The sequence below is a fragment of the Eumetopias jubatus genome, unplaced genomic scaffold (genome assembly GCF_037043125.1).
Source record: "Eumetopias jubatus isolate StellerSeaLion01/CBP00866 unplaced genomic scaffold, mEumJub1_p1.0 scaffold_4, whole genome shotgun sequence".
Taxonomy (NCBI): Eukaryota; Metazoa; Chordata; class Mammalia; order Carnivora; family Otariidae; genus Eumetopias; species Eumetopias jubatus.
In genome coordinates this window covers 97,751,887-97,772,342 of record NW_028274810.1, presented here as the reverse complement: position 1 = coordinate 97,772,342, position 20,456 = coordinate 97,751,887, and the positions used below count along the sequence as shown (strand labels likewise).

Sequence of the window (20,456 nt, the reverse complement as noted above, 5' to 3'; positions counted from 1 at the left end):
AGGCGGCTCCCAGCTCTACCCAGGAGCGCACACACCCTGCACTCACCAGGGTGGTGGCAATGGGGGGAAGGCAAAGGGGGAAAAAACACAACACCTTCCTTTGGGAGGGAGGAATGTGGGAAATGGGTGGGTCTCCTCGGTTTCGGGGTGGGGGTGAGCGGCCAGACAACCACCGACCCCAAAGGAGCAGACCAGCTCCCGACCTGCCAAAAAAGACAGCCTGGTGCCCGGGAAATTTACAAGGTGAAACTGACTAGCTCAGCACTCGCGGGTGGCGCCGAGAAGTAGGGTGGCCGGCGACTCTGCCGGGCGCGGGTTCCGGCTGCGGCAGCAGGTGGGCGTCCCCCTCACCTTCAGCCCCCACCCCCTGGAGTCGCAGTGCCCGGTACCTTTCTGGCGCCGCGTTCTGCGAACTCGCGAGCGAGCTGGCGCCCGATGCCTCTCCCGCCTCCCGTGATGAGGACGTTCTCCCGCGACAGGTCCCGCAGCTTGGCGGGCAGCACCAGTCCGACGGCTGCTTTGGCCACCAGATAGATCATCTGCAGAGGGAACACCACCAACGCGCCCAGCCGTTTCCACACCATCCTACGCGCCGCGGAGCCGGGCAGGGGGGCGAAACTCCCCGGACCGAGCAAAACAGGAATTAAAAAAGAAAACACCCCAAACAATAATAAATAAACCGAATTAAGGGGGGAGGCGTCCCACCTGGCCACTCTTGAAATCACCTCTTCCCAAATGCAAAACACCGGGTGAGGAAAAAAAAAAAAGATAAATCCTCCTCGGGAGGAGAAAAAGCGTCTGAGAAGGTTGGGACAGTAAGAGGGCTGGAGGGGAAGCCGGAGGTGGAAAGTTCTAACAAGAAGTTTCTTGCCCCAGCAGTCGTTTCGGCTGGGGAATTCTCAGGTAATGTTTACAGGCTGACAGAGGAGTTTAGGCAGGGGGGAAAAAAAGGCACCAACCACACGCGCGCACCCTGCTACAGTCCCGCGGTTTCAAAGTGCAAGATTTAAAAAAAAAAAAAAAAATGCCGTTTCCAAATTGTAGCGCCCCCCCACCCCTTCTCCAGGAAAAAAAAAAAAAAGTGGTGGGGGGAGAGTGCTTGGAGCTCCCAATTTCAGCCCGCGAAAGTCTCCCGACTCATTGCTATTCTTGGGCTCAGGAAATTGCTTAAACGCGATCTGATTGCCAGCAACGTGCAGGAGAAGTGGGGGGTCCGGGTGTCAGTTTCTTTACGTGCATGGCTCGCCCTCGCGCGCGCTCGCTCTCTCCGGCTCTCGCCCTCCCTCTCCCAGCAGAGGCCGGGAGTTGCCGCTCGATCCGGCTCCCTTTCTCTCCCTTGTTAGCATTTATTGCCTTCTTTTTGTCCTTTCCAACTTGGAGAGGGCCCGGGTGCGGAGCGCGTGTGGATCGGACGCCCTCGTCAGCGCCGCCTTATTCATTCGCTCCTGGGGCAGCAGCCGCGCGGAGCGAGAGGGCTGCCCTTTCCTCCCCCCTCCCCATTTTTTTTAATACCCCATTAAGTCTGATTGACAGTTAAAGTTGTTCGGAGGCTTCACTACCGTTCCTCTGAGTGGTTGCCGCGGCCTCCCCTCCCCCTGCGCAGTGCGGGGCGCGCGCGCGGGCGCGCACACGGGCTCGCTCCGACTCGCGCTCTCCCCGGCTGGCTCCCCTCTCTGCAAGCCGGGACTTGCCCGCGGTGTCCCTGAGGGCTCGCAGCAGTAACTCGAACACGCTGGAACCGACTCCTGCGAACCGGCTCCCTCCCCGAGACAGTCCTCCTAGCCCGGGCCGCGGTCTCCCCGAGCTGGGGCGCCCGCCGGCCAGGTGGCGGGTCCTGCGCTCGGGGCAGGCCCGGGGGAGCTCGCGCACGCTTTGATCCAACCAGGTCGACCCGGGGTTATTTCAGGCTATTTGGTCACCCCCTGCCTCCAGGTAGGACCAGGAAACCACTCCCGCCCTTTGCCCGGACGCCTTCTGTCTTCACTTAGAGTGCACTTTCTTAGTCTGCCCGGGTCCTTCTTGTTTCGGGGCCTGGGGGAGGGGGGGCGGCAACTGGGGAGCAGGATTTTGTTTTGAGAGGTGGGGGTGAGCCGGGTGAAGGAACTTCTGCCCCCAAGGTGCCAATAAAATCCCCATAAGATTAGCTGGGAGCAAATTTATTGCTCATCTGGGGTAGAATTACCTTGACTGACAGCAATTTCTTTAATAACAAAAGCCTGTAAACAAGATGCCCTGGGCGGGAGCCCCCTGCTTCCTGCAGGCAGCGACTTCTGTCTTTGGGTCTCCTTGGGCTGCCCTAGCCTGCACCCACCTTTTCTCACCTCCTGCCCTCTCCCCGGGGAGAGTGTCTCCTGTGCTTCAGGGTGGGACCCTGCTCTTTAGAGATGTCTGTTGCAGGAAGTCTGGGAAGTGAGTCACACAAAAGCAGCCCCAGTTAGAAGTGCTGATGGGACTTGCCTCCCACTGCCCCTGACTGTCCCAGGCCAGGAGGCGAGAGGATGAGCCAGGGATCTACTCTGTAATCTGGGGCAGGAGTTCTCCAGCCAGGCTTGTTGGGGCGAGGAAGCCGGGCCTCACCCCCAGACGTTCTGATTCAGCAGGGCTGGGTGCACTGGAATCAGTAGGTTGTTCAGTGCTCCACCTGGGAGTTCTGCTGAGGATCCCGGTGAGAGAGTCGCTTTCAGAAAAGCTTATTTGGGGGTGGGGGGGGGCGGGCAGTGGCTGGGGATGACCTTCCCGCCCACAGGCTCTCTAGTTAGGGGAAGAAGTTCTGCAGGTGAGGATCTTCCTTCCAGGTGAATCGGGAAACTCATCATCTGGAGAGCCACTGCAAGAGTGGGGTTGGAAGAGAGCTTCTGCACGGAGGGCTTATATTCTGACATTTAATCCTCCCCCTGACCTTGCAATCGGGTTGTAGTATCTCCATTTTCCTGGTTACCCAGCCAGAAACTACAGGAAGGAGGGATTCAGATACAGACCTGATTTCTCCCCACACACCACCCCACTCAGGCGCAAGGGGAGGAGAGAGTGGGGATGAGGCTCCCTCCCATCTCCATGCAACCCTCTCAAAGTGTGCCCCAAGGGTAGGCCTTGTCTTCATCTGACTCCCAGGCCGTGGCGAAAGGCAGGACTCCGTCAAAGTGCCTGCACCCTCCCACCTTGGAGGTCTCTAAAAATGGAAAAGAAATCCCAACCCGAGAGAGACAGGCCCTTTCTACCCAGCCACGCCGGGTGTCAGCGGGCCAGCTAATGGGACGCTGGGGAAATCTGGAGCTGGAAGCCGGCACTCAGCCTGTTGTCATCTGTCATCTGTTATCCTCGGGGCCGCCTAGTGGCCTGCCTGCGACATTGCGCCTCCAAGCTGCCCCAGCGGTGGCCTCCCGTTCCAGCTCACTCACCAGCTCTCCTTTTCCTTCCAGACCTTTCTCCTACATGAGGGCAACACTCCAAGCCTAAAAGGGCCTGAGAAGATCATACCCCCCACCTCTGCATGTGCCTGCTGCTTGACCAAGGAGAAAACCAGCACAGAGACGTTAAGCCACTCCTAAACACCGTGGCATGTTCACCCATGTCCCCTGGTCCCCAATCTACCCGCCCCATTCTGACGCCAGACCGGCTGGGGGACCACCGCGTCCTGCTTATGTTTCCCCTGCATGTGTATTTAGGATGGAGGGCGGGCAGGAGGCAGACAGGAGGTTGAGGACCCCCATTAACCTCCAGGGTATCGGGCCCTTTACACATATTCTGCTTTCAGAAATGAGACTGCCTGCAGAGGTGGGTGCCATCCCAGCCGTTTAATGCAGGAGGAAACAGGCACAGCATATCCAAGTGACTCACGGAAGGCCACAAGGGAGGGTCCACTTCCCTCTCCCAGCCATCAGCTTTGGGGGGAAAGCAGAATAAAAAGGAACAAGTCAGGCAGTCCTAAAAGGGGGTGGCGATTGGCTTCTGGCTGAGAAGCAGACCCCTTTTCCTACTTGTGCTACCTTCAGGATGTGGGTTTTTGGGCCTGCCATCTCTGTGGGCCTCAGGCTTCTTCCATTATCAGCTGCTGTCACCTCCTCTGTGCCCCCCCCAACCTGGTCCCCAGAAGATGAGGTTGAGGGGGCACTGGGCTGGGGGGTGTCCAGAGGGTCCCTGTGGCTTGGCTTTAGTGAGAACTGCATGGGACAGGACCCCCCACCCTGCCCTCCCGCCTCCCCCATCCCTTGTCCTTTGCTCTTGGTACCCCTCCTCCCTTAGTTTCCTTGGGGGCAAGGGGTGGGGAATTTAACTGCAGGGCGAAGTTTGAAATTTCACATCCCAGCCCAGGGAGAGGGCCCCACAGCCAGCCACTCCCCCCAACCAAAAACAGTGAAAGGAGCCTTTGTGGGTTTGATGGAGTCGGGGGTGAGCTGTAGCCTGGAGAACTAACTTTTTCCATGACTCAGCTCTCCTGGTGCAGGGCGGGCACAGGAGGTGCAAGGACCCAGCTGGGCAGTTCTAGAGCTGCCTTCTAGCCCAGAGCCAGCCGGGCATCAGGGTTAGAGGTGGGCCCCCAGGAGAGCCTCCCCTGCAACTAGCAGGGAAACTTGCTGGCCTTGGATAGGCCACCAGCCTGTAAATGTGTCCCTCCCCCCTCCCCCACTGGGTCCCCTATTCTTTACTTACTATTGCAGCCCCGGTGCCAAGCACTTGAATATTCATGGCTTGTTGCTTATCACCATCTCAGCGGAGAGCTGGAAAGATAAACGGGCATCAAGCGTTGACTTTTATTTATGAGGCTCAGAGAAGTCAAGAAAGTCACCCAAGATCACACAGCTAAGAGATGGAGATAGGATTTGAACCCCTGGTCGAATGCCAAGTTCTGTCTCCTTTATCCATGGACGTCTCTCACAACGTGTAGGATCACCTGGGCACTTGTCAGATGCAGATTCCTGGGCTGCCAGCCTAGACTACTAGAACCAGCATCCTAGGGTGGGGGCCCATGAGTGTGCATGCAGGCCAGGCAGGAGATTGTTGGGCACCCAACGTTTGAGAACACCCAGTGCTGCCTGTCTGCGGCCCCTTTCTACTTCCGGCCCCTGCAGGAGGAAGTTTCCCTTGGTTTTACACTCCTGGGCAAGCCCTTCCTTCCTTTGCCCTTAGGGTCTATCAGGGCACTGAGCCCTCAGTCAGTCCTGGGCTGTTCTGGGTGGGTGGCTCTCAGCAGCTCTACAGATACCTAACAGGGGAGAAAACAGAAGCTGGAGGAGCAGAGGTACGTACACTCACCCATTCAGTCCATCCTGCAGCCAACCCACCCTGGTGGGGTCCTCTCCCTGGGCTGCCCCGGATGGACCCAGAGGCTTGCAGGGTAGTGAGGCGTGCTGGGTCAGAGAGGAGCAGAGCCTGGCAGCTCTGGTTCAAGTCCCAGCTCTGCAAGCCCCTTCTCCCCAGCTTCCTCATTTGTAAAGGGTGGATAACAATGAAGATAGATTTAGCTACTCAGAAAATCCCCTACCAGGAGCTCAGTGAGTACCAGCTCTTGTTTTTATGGTGGCATGGTCCCTGCTTGTCAGGCCCTTTCCATCTTGCTGGGGAGCCAGTTTGGCCCCATGCAGAGAGATACGGGGGGGGGGGGGGGCTTATGTTTTGCAGCGTTCTTGGACCGCCCTGAAGCAGGGCTCCTGGAACACCTCGCCAGGCTGGGCAATTTCCCTCATTTCCTCCCGTCAACTTCTACCCCCACAACCCCCCCCCCACCCCAACATACTTTCTCTAGGACCTTTTCTCTCTGGCCAAGGAAACACCTATTCGTTTTGCAATGTTTCTTTTAGCTCCTATGCTACTTTTTTTTCCCCCTAGGAAACTTCCTAGCTGCCTCCTTGGTCCCCAGTGTCTTCACTTCAGCCAAAGATGGCCCCAGGGTCCCTTCACCTGACCCCAGGGTTTCCCTCCCTCCCAGCACACTCACACTGCGCTGTAACTGGTTCCACATGGGCTCTCACACCAGGCTGGGAGCTTCTCAGGGGTAGAGGTTGGACTGCCTAGGTGGGCGTGCGACCCACGCAGTGGTGCTGGACCCCTGTGGGGGTTAATGCTCTGCTGTCACCGTCTTGAAATTGATCATTTTTTACTTGTGTGTGTTGTAAATGAAGTCAGACCTGCTCTCCCCCAATGAAGAAACTGAGTCTCTAACACTAAGCCTCAGGAACAAAGGTAGTGAAAGATTTCATACATTGATTCATTGATTCATTGATTCATTCACCAGCTGTTTATTGAGCAGTCACTGGGTGCCAGGCCTTGTTCTAGATGGTGGAGAGACAGTAGTGAGAGGGACAGCAAGGTCGCTGCCCTCATGGGGCGGGCGTTACTGCCTTGCTGGGAGGTGAAGAGAGGAAGGATGTAGGGGAGATGTTCCTGCCACAGGGTCCAGAGCAGCCTGCAAGGAACTGGGAGTGGATGCAGTGATAACTTGATGCGTGCTCACATGCGCGTGCGCACACACACACACACACACCCGCGTGCGTGCTTGCTTCATTTGACCATTGACAACTTTGCCCTGAGCAGAACAAGCTAGCAGTGTTGAATGAGGGGGTTGGATTTAGAAAACCTCGTGGTCTAGTGGAAACCAGTGTTTCGTGAAGTTTAAGATGGGCTGCCGTGTGTGTGTGTGGGGGGGGGGGGGCGGCGTCTATGTGGAGATGGACACCTGGGGAGGATAGGAGCTGTGTAAGATGGCCAGCTAGCCAGGGGTACCTGCTCAGCCAAAGGAAACAGAGGACAAAACAGGCTTCAGACAGCAGAAGATCTCTGTGGGGAGGGGGGACACTTGGTCTGCAAAGACACTTGGTCTGGAGACTTTAAAAACCTAATGAAACACCCTGCCCCTACCCCAATCCAGAACATTTACCGGGTGGGCCCCTTTTCTCCTTGGTGAGACTGGGTACATATATAAAAAACCAAAACCACAAACCCAAGAGCAGGTAGAATGGCTTCTCTCCTCCATGAAAGCCTGCCCCCGACAGGTGAGTATTTTCCGTGGAGTTACAACTCCTGTCCGCTCCAGCGGTGTGGTCGGCTCGCGCAGGCAGGTTTTGCTGGTGGGTTCTGCGGGCTTCGTGGGAGTGGACGCTGGGGCAGGTCGTGTTTATTCCGGCTGCTGGGGCTGGGTGGAAACGCAGACCACAGCCAAGGCGGACACGTGGCAGGAACACAGACGGGGTGGGGTGGGGTGGGGATGTAATTTGAGAAATCTTGGGCGGAGGCCAGGAGGGCACCCAGCGGTTGTCTCCTGCCTCCTGTCTCCAGGTGGGTCACACAATCCTAAATCAGGGCGTGGAGTCTTGGTATGAGGGTGGCTCGGGGGTTGGCATGACAGGCTTTGAACCTAAGCTCTGCCTACTTGGTCGCTGCGTGAGTTTGGGCTGGCTCTTTGACTTTCTGAGCTGAGCCTGTGTGTTCTCATCCCTAAGATGGAAATTACCACCTACAGAGATGATGTCTTTGAAGGGCTTGGTACCTGGCAGGGAGGAGATGCTCAGTGGGTATTCTTTTCCCTTGTCCTGGCAACGCGTCCTCAAGGAACTCACAGTCTGGGACTGGGTGGGGCAGATGGAGAGCCTGAGTGACAGGGTCCCCGACCAGGGGAGGTGAGCGTGGGGCATATCTGAGTGGCAGGGTGTAAAAAGCCTTCCCTGGCACCAGAACAGGCCCAGAGCTGGGGCCCGAGGAGTGCTCCATCCTTACCCCACAAACCTGTTCTGTAGACGGCTCTGTGGGCCATACAGCCTCTGTTGCAGCAGCTGGACTCTGCCGTCTTAGCGACAGACATTATGTAAATAGACAATATGTAAAGAGCTAAAGATGTGCCCTCTCTCATGATCGTGACTGTGTGTCAATAAAACTTTATTTACGGACACTGAAATGTGAATTTCATATAATTCACACATCGTGAAATACCATTCTTGTCTTGATTACTTTCCAAACATTTAAAAGACCCGCAGACTATAGACAAAAAGGCTTGGGCCAGACTTGCCTTGGGGACTGTAGTTTGGCAATTTCTGCCCTAGACTACCACCATTGAGCCAGCAAATATCAGTCTTTTGAGACCTAAGAAATAAATGAAGTGCGAACCTCAGTAAAACAATCTGTTTTCTTGCCCTCTTTCTGGAAATTGATCACAGGGACTGGTCCACATTAATGTCCACTATAAGAAGTAGAGAATCACTAGGGAGACCGAATGTACTGACAAGTTTTTTTTTTTTTTTAAAAAGCAGTAAGACATGAGAGTCTAGTGATGGATTTAAGTCCCCACAAACAGCTAACCTTTATTGAATGCTCACCATGCCCTGGGTGCTATTTGTAGATGCTCAAATGTAATATCTCATTTAGTCCTAACAGATGGGGACACTGAGACTCCAAAGGTTGTCACTTGCCTCAGGCCATTCGGAAATTCTCAAGCAGGAGCTAGACCTCCCCGGGTCTAACTTGTGATTCTAGGGCCTCCCCTTTGTTGCCTCTCAACAATGGACCTGCCTGAAGATTGATTACATCTCTGCCGTTTATTGTGAGAGTGCTCTTTGTTATGATGACAAAGAGAGCCCAATCGCCTGTCCCCTTGGCTCTGCATATGCATCCCAGGTACTCCAGACTCTCTTTATTTTGCCGCATCTGGCCTGCTGTGGCTCAGTGGGTGGGGACGCAGGGCTCCCTCCTGCCAACTCTGGTTCCATCATCGAAAAGCCCTTGTTTGGGCAATTACTTCAGTGTCTTTTTGCATGTTGCCCTGATCAATTTATAAAATACGAGTAGAGAAATAGATGGAAGTGCGTATATTCATGATATAAAGATTATGTCTCTTAAATATAAGAAAATTAATAATAAGGACCCCTGGGTGGCTCAGTCGGTGAAGCGTCTTGCCTTCAGCTCAGGTCATGACCCCAAGGTCCTGGGATCGAGTCCCGTATCCGGCTCCTTGCTCAGCGGGGAGCCTGCTTCTCCCTCTGCCTGCCGCTCCCCCTGCTTGTGTGCTCTCTTTCTCTCTGACAAATAAATAAAATCTTTAAAAAAAGAAACAACAATAATCATTATTATTTGACTTTTTCCTAAGTGCTTATTAGACACCAGGTTCTGTGCTTTGTGTGGATTTTGTCCCTTAGCTGTCATGGCCACTGGCTGCCGGGGCACTGTTGCTGTCCCCATTTAACAGATGAGGAAACCGAGGCCCACATAGGAGGAGCAACTTGTCCAAGTTGTGCAGTCTTGGGTGGTGTCGCTGAAACACAGATGGCATAATCCAATCTTCTGGATGTCATGACTCTGTAGCCTCTGTCAGGTGCTTGTTGAGCTTATGGTGGGGTGGTCAGTTATAAAGGAAAAGAACAACATCCCCGCGCCCCCAAATCATATGCACACTATTGACAATATATTACCTCGTTACAGAGTCAGTCTAATAAGCAGGGCATAATTAGGAATTTTATACTTTTTTTTTTTTTTTTTTTTTTTTAGCTCCCTGGGAAGAGAGGTCTGTTTTCCCACAGTTCGGGCAGTAAAACCCTTAAAGCGTTAGGATACACATTTGTATCAGCAGCACGATCCCACATTTGGAAAGAAAAAGCCGAAAGTACATATTCGTATTGATTTAGTTACCATTTGGTCAGGATTTACTGTGTGGGGGGCAGTATACTAAATGCCTCATGTTCATTGACTTTAATCTCATTTAATCAAAACGGTTCCTCTGAGGAAGGATCTATATTCCCCGTTTACAGCTATAGAAATGAAGGTCAAGCAGCTTGGGCAAGGCCGTGGAGTCAATGAGCGGCAGGTATGGAATTCAAATTTAACTCGGTTTTACTGCAGAGCCCATTCTCTCTGCTTCTCTCTCCCCCTGCTCTAGACCTTTGTCTTTCCCGTCTCTCTCTCTGCATGCACACACACGCACACACACCCACGCACGCAGGTGTGCACACACATCCACACACAGAAGACAGGAAAAGAACACATCAAAACGTTACCTGTGGCTGTCTCTGGATGATAGTAGGTGCATGTGGTTTTCATCTCGTTTTTCGGTCTTTTTACATATTCCTAACTTTCTATAATGAGCTTATACTAAGAAAAATCTACTCGATCTTTTTGTACGAGTATCTTGTTTTGGAGTCAGCAGGATATAGGAGTTCTGGTGTGAGGCCACAGAGCCCCTGACCATGGGCCTCCTCAAAAAATCTGCTAACAAATAAGACAGGGCCGCCAGAACCTTTGCTTCTTGGAACTGCCTAATCCGTCCTATAATACCTTGCTTTGTAGGAAAGTTCTATGCATAAATCCCATAAAATCCCATAATGTGGAGCTGACACTGAGACTACCCAGAACAAAATCTGCTAATGATCATTGCTTGCCAGGAGCCTGCAGAAGTGATCAGATGTGTCACAACCCCCATGCCTGCCTCCCGCCTAAACCTTTTGCGATAAGGGCTCTTTTCACGAGTTTATAAAAGCCCTTTGTTCAGATCACGTTGGCTCTTTATTTTGTCTTACTTGTGTGCTGAAATTCTGCGGGGCCAGAAGGGGCTGAGGCTAATCCTGAAGTTTGGGACCCAGGGAAAACCACGGGTTTGGAAATCCAGCCTGACGACCCACCTCCCCCAACCCACGGCCTCCCTGGGGGTACCCGCCCTCCTCCGAGGCTCCTGCTGGAGGTGAGGGTGGCCGCCCCACCCCGGAGTGGCCGCTGGTGGTGTGCGCTGCCCTAACAAAGCCAGAGCGACTCTGGGCAGGACTCTTAAGCACTCTGTGCCTCCACTTCAACAGACTGAAAATGAGGGTGATATTAATTACCTGGCTGGGCCACCTGACGCTCGCGAGAGGTGTCCTTCCCTTCCTGCCCTTCCCCCAACATACTGCCCCCCCACCCCCACGTGCGGGTACCTACTGGTTAGGTTTTCACCACCCAGGGATCGATGAAAGTTTGTAAACTGTAGGTCTGAAAAGACTAACAGAAAAGTTGCAAAATCGGGACTAAGAATTCCTGTGTACTCTTCACTCGTGTTAGCTAACATTTTATAGTTGCTTCCATCCATCCATCCATCCATCCATCCATCTGTCCGTCCATCCATCCATCCATCATCTATCCATCATCTGTCTGTATATTTTTTTTCCTGAGATTACGTCGCAGACCCAATTGCCTGATAGTCCCAAATACTTTGTGTACGGTTCTTAAAAATAAGAACTTTCTACCACATAACTACAGTACTTCTTTTTTAAAGATCTTCTTTATTTCTTTGAGAGAGAGAGAGACAGAGACAGAGAGCGCAGGGGCAGGGGGAGAAGCAGGCTCACTGCTGAGCAGGGAGTCCGATGCGGGACTCGATCCCAGGACCCTGGGATCATGACCTGGGCTGAAGGCAGATGCTTAACCAACTGAGCCACCTAGGGCGCCCCTACAGTACTTTTTTTTTTTTTCAAAATTAGAAAGTTGCCATCAATACGATGCTGTTATGGAATAATCTACAGGGCTTATTCAGGCCAATTGTGTCACTAAATCCTTTATAACAAAAGAAAAACATTTTTTTCTTGGATAGCATTTTTTTTTTTCCTAGTCTGGGAACCCGGCCAAGGGAACACGTGGAAGTTAGTTTTCATGCCTCTTTTGATGCCTACATTCTGGTCTTCTACTTTCCTTTGACTTTCATGACCTTGACATTTTGGAAAAGCACAGTTTGCTCTGGCATAGACTGTGTTCCCCATAAATTCGTATGCTGGAGCCCTAACGCTGGTACCACAGAACACGATTGTATTTGGAGATGGGACCTTTAAAATGAGGCTGTGAGGGTGGTCCTAATCCAGTCTGAGTTGTGTTATAAGACGAGAAAATCTGGGCCCACAAAGAGACCCCAGGGATGTATGCACAGGTAGGAGAGACCATGTGAAGACACAGGGAGAAGGTGGTGCAGGGGAGGGAGGAATTTTCTTCATTCCTCTGGGTTCTTCTAGCTGGTTTAGGAATTAAATTGATACCAGACAGATTAACAGGAGAGAAAACCGAAGTTTTATTACATGTGCGTGGAGGTTTTATTACACGTGCATGGAGGCCCGGTAATGAAATTGAGACCCAGTGACCAAGGCAGGTGGTCTTTATACATTTTAGACAAAGAGACAATAAATTTGTGAGAAATTGACAGGATAAACGAAATCAGGTGTTTGGGAGCTTTAATTAGTAAGGAATTCTAAGCAAATTTAGGCTGAAACCCTAGATTAAGAAAAAAACCCAGCAGGGTTTGTTTCTACGGTTTTCTCAACTTTAAAGTCCCTAACTCTGGTGAGGAGGATGTCTTTTTGACTTCTTAGTACAGGGAGGGTATTTTTCACGTGGGAGATTTGTGTCCTGCTCTCAGGGGTTTGGAGGAGAGTCTGAGTGTTCTTGTTCTACTGGTTGTTTTCCAAGGAGCTTCAATTCAAGATAATCAATATGCCATTGGGGTACATTTTGGGGCGGCCTGCTTGGGCCCTTACAGTTCCCTCCTCTGGCACTGTCCTGGAAGCTCACATTCTAAACGCTGAGCTGGGGACCAGGGAGGGAGAAACCGAGTTAGTCAAGGAGTGGTAAGAGATCTGCAAAGAGAGGAAAGAACATAGATCAGAATGAGGACGAAACAACAGGAAAGGACAAATCTGAGTACATTTCTGCACACCCCACCAGACCAGTCTCCCACTCTGGAAATAGATCAGTCCAATATAATATCTATGCTTCATTGGCTGGTGAAAAATATTCACTCTTTTCTTTCGACAGATTTAAGTTACATGTTACTCGGCCGGTTTGGTTTACACAGAGGCAACGTTTTCCACCGATGGATTGCACCAGCTCCTCCTTGCCAGGCAGTCAGGATATCCAGAGCATGCAGATTTCAGAGAATCATAGAGGCTAAGCTGTTACTGCCTGACCCAGGTGTTGTCAAATTTGGCCCAGTGGTATTGAACTCTTGTTCCATTACCAGAGAGAGAGTTTAGGATTGTCTTTCCTAATTTGTAATCTCTGAAATTTGGGAATAAGACTTTTAATGCAGTATAGACATTGGAATTGTCACATCCCAGTGGATTTTCTAGGATTCCTCAATGGGCGCATTTGGGTGGCATAGTTTTATGAACAAAGGAGCCCAAGTTTGCAGTTCGGCTGGCATTTAGGGTGGAGTGCTTAGTGAAGGAAGGAGCCAGGCATCCTGCTCCACATCATTCAGATCATTTAGGTGGGAACACTGTATGTATTTTGTTGCCACATGAAAGTAAGAAAGCCCAGTGCGGTTTATAGGCAAGGTTAGGTTGGAACCTGTAGCTTTCAAAGTCTGGAAGGTTCAATGACCCTTGCCACTGCTAATGTTAATATCCATCTAGCTTTGTTCGTCATGTGGTCCTGTCAGTCTCCAAGAGCAGAACAGGTTGAGAAATAGCTGATGTAGGAGGCCTATGGTTGGTTCTGGCAGCAAGAAAGCTTAGTATTATCACCCAGCCAAGTCAGTCCAGAATTTCAATCCACCCAAATATAGTCTGTGGTATTGGGCAATCTAACGAGGGGGGCAGCTGAGATACCCCATGTCATACAGGGCTGATCTGCAAAAACATTTTGGTGATTTGGCAAATGTCTGTGCTGGTTATTTTTAATCTCCTTGCTAAGTCTGAAGATGCCATTGTCAGCAGCAAGCCACAGGGTTTGACTGCAGGAGAGTTCTGGTCTCTCTCCCAGGAGAAGTCCGATGGCACATCTGTTTTCAGTACAAAGGGAAACACTTTCAGCCATTGTTTCTACTCTGACAAGGGATAGTCCTTAAGCTTCTGTGGAGATTTTCTGGGGCCCAAGTAACTCTCTGGGGAAAGGGCAGAGTGACATTCTCCTGAGCGTGGATACCATACCTGTGGCCCATCCATCTTCCGTGCTCGGTCTGCCAGGTGTGACATCAGCAGGAACAAAGACTGGTTTGGGTTCTTTGCATTATCTGGATGTTGACAGCGAACCATCAGACTGATTAGTTAATGTGGCCAGCTTTGGCAAATTGGCATAAAGGGGGTTTTCAGTTTGTGCCCCACCTGCTGAAAAAGGGAGGGTCAGTAGGAGCAAGACAGGTTGGGAAAAAGCTCATAGTGCAGACTTAGGGAAGTACGAGAGAGGGAGACCAGCACTTCCCCAGTCAGCCTTCTGTTAAGGGACTTAAACTGTGACAAAGTATTCAAAGAACGTTGTTTTAGTTTTTGTTCTTTATATCACAAAGCCTGTAAAATGAGAAGGGTAGGTGACAGTGAAGTTTCTTGATTTGTGCTCTTGGGAAAAGCTGTCTCCGTGGTGGTGTGGTCTGCTTCTGGGGCTTGGGACGTGGCCATGGAAATCTTTATTTTTAGGTCACCTGTTAGAGCTGTCTCCCAGTTGTCTTGAGAGGGATAAGCTGGGTCTACTTTGGTTGGTGCAGCTTGCACGAATGCAGGAGGATCTTTCTTTTATTTTGATGGCAGTGCAGGTGCTCAGCAATACCTCAGAGGGTCCTTCCCAGCGAGGTGATAGAAGCGTGCTTTCTTCTAAAGATCTTGATGTGCATCTGGTCCCTGGTCGAAAGGGGTGGCCAAGCTCATCAGGTGGTGGCGGGCATGCCTCTTTTGCTGTAGGTGATATGCTGCAAGTATACCAGTTAGTCCTTATACAAAGTTAGTCATAGCATCAGATTATTCCCTTAATCCCCAAATGAAAGGTTTAGAGATACCACAGGCATTGGACCACCAAACAATCTTTCAAAGGGGGTCAAGCCATATCTTCTATTTGGAGAATCCCAGATCTTCATAAGGGCCAAGGGCAATGGTTCCGGCCATTGAAGACTGATTTCTTGACAGATCTTTCCTAAGTTCCTTTTTATGTCTAGATTTTTAGATTTCCTTTGCCCTGATAATCGAGGCTGACATAGGGTATGAAATTTTAATGAATACCCCCGAATTTTTGTAATCAGGTGATTTATCTCTCTGCTAAAGTGAGTTCCTTGGTCTGACTCAGTCCATAAAGGAATGCCAAAACAAGGAATGATCTCAGGTATTAATTTTTTAACCATTGTGGTGGCATCAGGACATCTAGTTAGATAGCATTCCATCTATCCACTAAACCTGCAGACAATAATCAAACAATGAGAATATCCCAATGTTGAGGGAAAATCTATAAAATCCATTTGAAAGGCCAAAAAGGGCAGTGTGGACCAAAAAGGGTAAACTGAGTTCTTCCAGAAATCTGGCGAGATTTATAAATAGTGCCCTGGGAAATAATTTGGCCAGAAATTTTGTGGATGCCAGGACAAAACCAATGGCCTTTTAGTTCCTTAATTGTCCCCTGTTTGAAACATGCCCCTTTTGGTGGGAGATAAGTACAAGGCAAAAGCTTACAAAAAAAGGGGCTAGGGAGTCCTTTTGGCCCAGGGTAGAATCCGTCGGATAATTGTTTGGCATCCTTTTGGGTACAAGAGTCCTTTTCAGATTGTGGGGCATTTGCCTGATAATGAATAATATCACTCAATGGATAAAGGTAGAGTTAGAAATAGGGTGGAGAAAGAATAAGGAGATCCATTTTGGGCTGCATACTTAGCAGCTCTGTTTTCTTAGTAGGGCTGAGCAGTGAACAATGATAATTTCGGAAGGGGGTGAATAACTTGTAGTAGGTCAGCAATTACATGCCCATTCGCAAAGGGAGTACCCGCAGAAGTTAAGAATCCCCAGGATTTCCAAATTTTGCCAACAGTGTGGCCGACTCCAAAAGCTAACCTGGAGTCTGTGTACGTAGCAGCTTTTCCTTCTACCAACATGCGGGCTCTAGTAAGACCTATGAGTTCAGCCACTTGGGCTGAGTTTATGGTGGGTAAAGAATGTGCCTCCAGTGTTTTGTGCGGGGAAACTACGACATAACCCGTTATTCTGTTTCCCTGGAAATTTTGTTTATAGGAGCCATCACAAAATAGAAGTACACCTGGAATGTCTGGAGGGATGTCTGAGAGGTCATCCTGTGGCTTTGAGACCATGTCTATGGTTGTAAGGCAATCGGGAATAGAGAGGGGTTCTCCTACATCAGGAGGGGGAGTAAGGCAGCTGGATTTAAAGGTTACCCTGATGAAAGAGGATGGGTTAGTCAAATGAGCTTTTTTCTAAGTGGTCTGTTGCTATGTAGAAAGGTGCTGTGTCCTATGAACTTGTAAGCGAGAAGACCCCACATGGGAAACATACAGGTTGTGGGGGATCCTTGGCTTTGTCAATCAAGGTGGCAGCTTCAGCTACTGTGCATAGCATGGGAACATAGCTGATGCCATAGCGTCTAACTGGCATGAGAAATATGCTATAGGCCATGTCTGAGAAGCCATGGTTCGTCCTAGAATGCCCACAGCAATGCCATTATTTTCATGGCAATATAAATGAAAGGGCTTGTCAAAATTAGGTTAAGCCAAGAGCCGGGGGTGTGGACAGAGCTAATTTGAAGGCTTCCAAGGAGATTCATGCCTCTGAAATCCAGGAAATAGACTCTAAGCTGATATCAGAGAGAATAAACAAGCAAAGGTTTAGTAGAAACCACAAAATTAGGAATCTGTTGGTAGCAGTAGCTGGTGGCCCCTAAAAATTCCCGGAACTGTTTTCTCATTTTGGGGAGAGGGGTAGACAGAATCGACTCAAGGTGTTTTGGAGTGAGCTTTTGAATGCTCACATCCTAAGTGGAGAACAATCGTTGGCACTCACTGGAGTTTAGATCTACAGGCTTCATGGCCTCGTGCAGCTGGTGTTGGCAAGAGAATGGGGAAATCTGGACGAGCTCCTTTCTTAGTCTGATTACAGAGTAAAAGGTCATCAACATATGGCACCACGGTGGAAACTTGGGTAGAGGTTACAGAGTCTCGATCTGCTTTAAGGACTTGAGAAAACCTTGAGGGAGGCCCACAATATCCTTGCGGTATGCAAGTCTGGGTTGTCTCCCTCTAAATGTAAATGCAAAAAAGAAAATTGCGAATCAGGGTGCAGTGGGATGGAAAAGAAAGCCAAGGAGAGGTCACTTTCTGTAAACCAGGCTGCTTCGGCAGGAAGCATGTATCAGCTGTGTTGGGGACCACAACCACCAAGGAATTACAGAAGAGTCTATGGCCCTCAGGTCCCGTACGAATCAATAAGCTCGGTCTCCCTCCGAGTCAAATTTGCCTGCTTTCTTCACTGGCAAGATTGGGATGCTCCAGAGCAGGCGAGTAGGGACAAGGATGATCTGTTGCAGGAGAATCTATTATAGGCTCAATTCCTTGCTCCCATATCTTTGGAGAGAGGGTATAGAGCCACTAATTGAAACGGTTTCTTTTCCAAGAAATGTGCACACATTCCCCACTTCATAACAATCCAACTTGACTTGCATGTGTAGCCCAAAGACTGATTGGGACATCTTTTAACTTTCTTTTTTTTTTTTCATTTAAGTAAGCTCTACGCCCAACTCACGACCCTGAGATCAAGAGTCCGTGCTCTACCGACTGAGCCAGCCAGGTGCCCCTGATTGGGACACCTTGAAAAGACTTGCCTTCTTCAGAGGAATTTGGAACAGAAGTAGGAAGAAAGTAGGAAACGGGGGAGCTTGGTCTGATGTTGTAAAAGAAACAAAAACACCCTTCTCACTGTGATTTATAGGGGCATTAAATTTACATAACAGATCTCTATCCAGAAGTTTTGCTGGTGAAGAGCAGCATGCTTGAAAGAAAGGCCGGGTGAAGGAGAGGAGGCTTACAGATCGATGCTGGGCAGGGCAGAGATCTAGCTGTAGGACAGGTCTCCCTGAGACTGACAGCCTGGAGCGAACAGGGTTGCCCGGTGGAGACAAACCTTCTGAACCAACGGTAGAGAAAGTCGCGTCCATGTCAGCTATGAAATCTGGTTCCCAGTCTTATATTTAAGTTTTATGATGGGCTCCGTGTGACTTAAGATCGGCTGACCCTCTCATTTTTGGCGGGTTCTGGGGTTTAAGGGAATTGCTTTTTAAACCTTCCCTTTTCTTAACTGTGGGACAATTTCTCTTCCCGTGTCCTGGGTTGTTTTCTTTTGTTTTGCAATGTCTGCAGTTATCTGGAGGCAAATAGGAATATCTCTGAATGGGCTTCAAAGTTATTCTGAGTCATGCTCTTGCCTTTGCAAAGACTGACATTGCGTAGGAATGTCTGAAGCTGGCCGAGCTTGATGACAAAGCCCTGGAAAATATGAGGAACTAAAAGACACTGCAAAATGAGCTTTATGGCCCTTCCTGGGTGCTCTTATTGGATTTACTTCCTGACATTTCACATTTACACAAGAAACCGGTATTCCCAGAGCCTGGAGATCTGGCCCAAGTGCTCTCTGCAAAGCTAGTAGGGCAAGGGAGCTTAAAATAGGCAGCTGGTTCTTGAAGAGTTCTTCTGGAGAATCTGGAGTTTTAGGACTTAAGGAAATTGGCTGAAGAGCTGAGGTTGGGTTTGAAAGATCAGGGGCCCAGAGATCCAAAAGCCTAAGGATCTTTTGGAGGGTCAGGCACAGGGATTTGGGATATAGGGAGCTATAAGAAGGGGGTTTATGTCAGATTTGGTTTTTGCTTTTTCTTCTGACTTCTGTTCTTTCATTTTTGAAGGGCTTCCCTAAAGTTAGTCGTGTTATACTTTTTTTTTTTTAAGATTTTATTTAATTGAGAGAGAGAGAGAGAGAACTCGAGCAGGGGGTGGGGCAGAAGGAGAGGGAGAAGCAGATTCCCCACTGAGCAGAGAGCCTGACGCAGGGCTTGATCCCAGGGTCCTGGGATCATGACCTGAGCCGAAGGCAGACACTTGACCGACTGAGCCACCCAGGCGCCCTAGCCGTTATAGTTCTGGTTTTGTTTGTTTGTTTGTTAGGTTGGGGTTTTTTGTTGTTGTTGTTGTTGTTTTTGGTATTTTCCTTTCAATTTGATCTTCCCATAAATACCAATAAGGCACCTGCTTGGAATAAGAGCTCTCTAAAAAGTTTTTCAAATATAGAAGTTTTTCTGATTCAAAAGATCTATCATCTGGCCACTGACAAAGCAGGATCATATTAGAATATTTATTCCAATAGCAACTCAATCCAGTAAGTCTCTCTTTCTGGAAAGCCCTGGAGGCAACTTTCCAGGCTTAGACTAAATCTTTACCATGGATGCAAGAGGTGTCCCTGGAGAGGGCACAGGTGATAAAATTTACTCCCAAGAATAGTCTAAGAAAGTGGAGACCTTCGTGCATACGTGTTAGTCTGATCTCGCAGGAAGACGTGAGATGCTAATCTGTGACACCAGGCAGGTGCTACTGGAATGGGACCTTCTAGCACTAACAAACAATGAAGGTGGAGATGACAAAGGCCCTGATGGGCTGGGACCTCTCATGACAAACTTCCCTGATGCTTGTAACTGCCTGTCTTCAGTCCCCAGTCTATTCGACTGGCCACCAAGGCGCACCCGGGTAAGTGTAGCCTCTGGATGGCAGAGACCAGAGAGGATGTTCTCACTGGTCACAAAGCCAAGCTCTCAGGACACAGAACAAGACCAAAGGAAAAACCTCATCTGCATTTTTTTTTTTTTTGAGAGGGAGGGGAAGAGAGAGAGTGAGACAGAGACAGAGAGAGCGTGAGCAGAGGGAGAAGTAGTCTCTCCACTGAGCAGGGAGCCCAGTCTGGTACTCGGTCCCAGGACCCTGGATTAGGACCCAAGCTGAAGGCAGACACTCAACCAACTGAGCCACCCAGGCGCCCCAGGTCAGTTACTTTGTAAACTGTCTCTCAGCTTGGTCCTAGATCATTCTTTGTCTCTTCTTGCCATTCCAGGTACTCTGGATGCTTCCTCCAGCTAAAACAGAAAGCTCTTTCCACGTGCCAACCCATGCTAAGGGCTTTACATACGTGATTCTCAGAACAGCCCATTGAGGTGTGTACCGTTATGATGCTCTTTATACAGATGAAGTAAACCGAGCATGGAGGGGCTGAGTTCACATAGCTAAGAGGTGGAGGTGCACATCGGTTTGGCTAGAGGATGTGGGTCCCGGAAAGGTAAACTAATGTGAACAAATACATAAAGTACAGCCAGGGAAGTGAATCTACCGCCATTACAGTCCTATAAATCGGGGGTGAATGCCATATGGCTTATCTCTGTTTGTGGGGGACATGCATTTGCATTTGTATTTCAGGGCTCAGCCGACTCAACACCACTTCCGATGGAACTGCTCCCCCTACATTGGCCCTTCTCTCCTTTTTGGAACCTACTGGGATGATAATAGCTATTATTGATTGCTGATCTACTCTACACTCGTTTCTGTTCTAGTACATTTATAAATATAATTTATTTAATGCTCGGGGCGCCTGGGTGGCTCAGTCGGCTTAAGCGTCCGACTCTCCATCTCAGCTCAAGTCTCGATTTCAGCTCAAGTCTCGATCTCAGGGTTGCGAGTTCAAGCCCTGCCTTGGGCTCCACGCTGGGTGTGGAAACTCCTTAAAAAA

General features: G+C 49.8%; 1 protein-coding gene across 1 annotated transcript in view; it reads right to left on the bottom strand.

The window, feature by feature from the left end:
- DHRS3 (dehydrogenase/reductase 3) overlaps positions 1-1,140 on the bottom strand; it is a 38,191-nt gene extending 37,051 nt beyond the window's left edge. Inside the window, exon 1 of the mRNA XM_028108624.2 lies at positions 390-1,140. Coding sequence (XP_027964425.1) covers positions 390-584 — 195 coding nt within the window. The 5' untranslated portion in view covers positions 585-1,140. The remainder of the gene's footprint in view (positions 1-389) is intronic.
- Between the last annotated feature and the right edge of the window lie 19,316 nt (positions 1,141-20,456).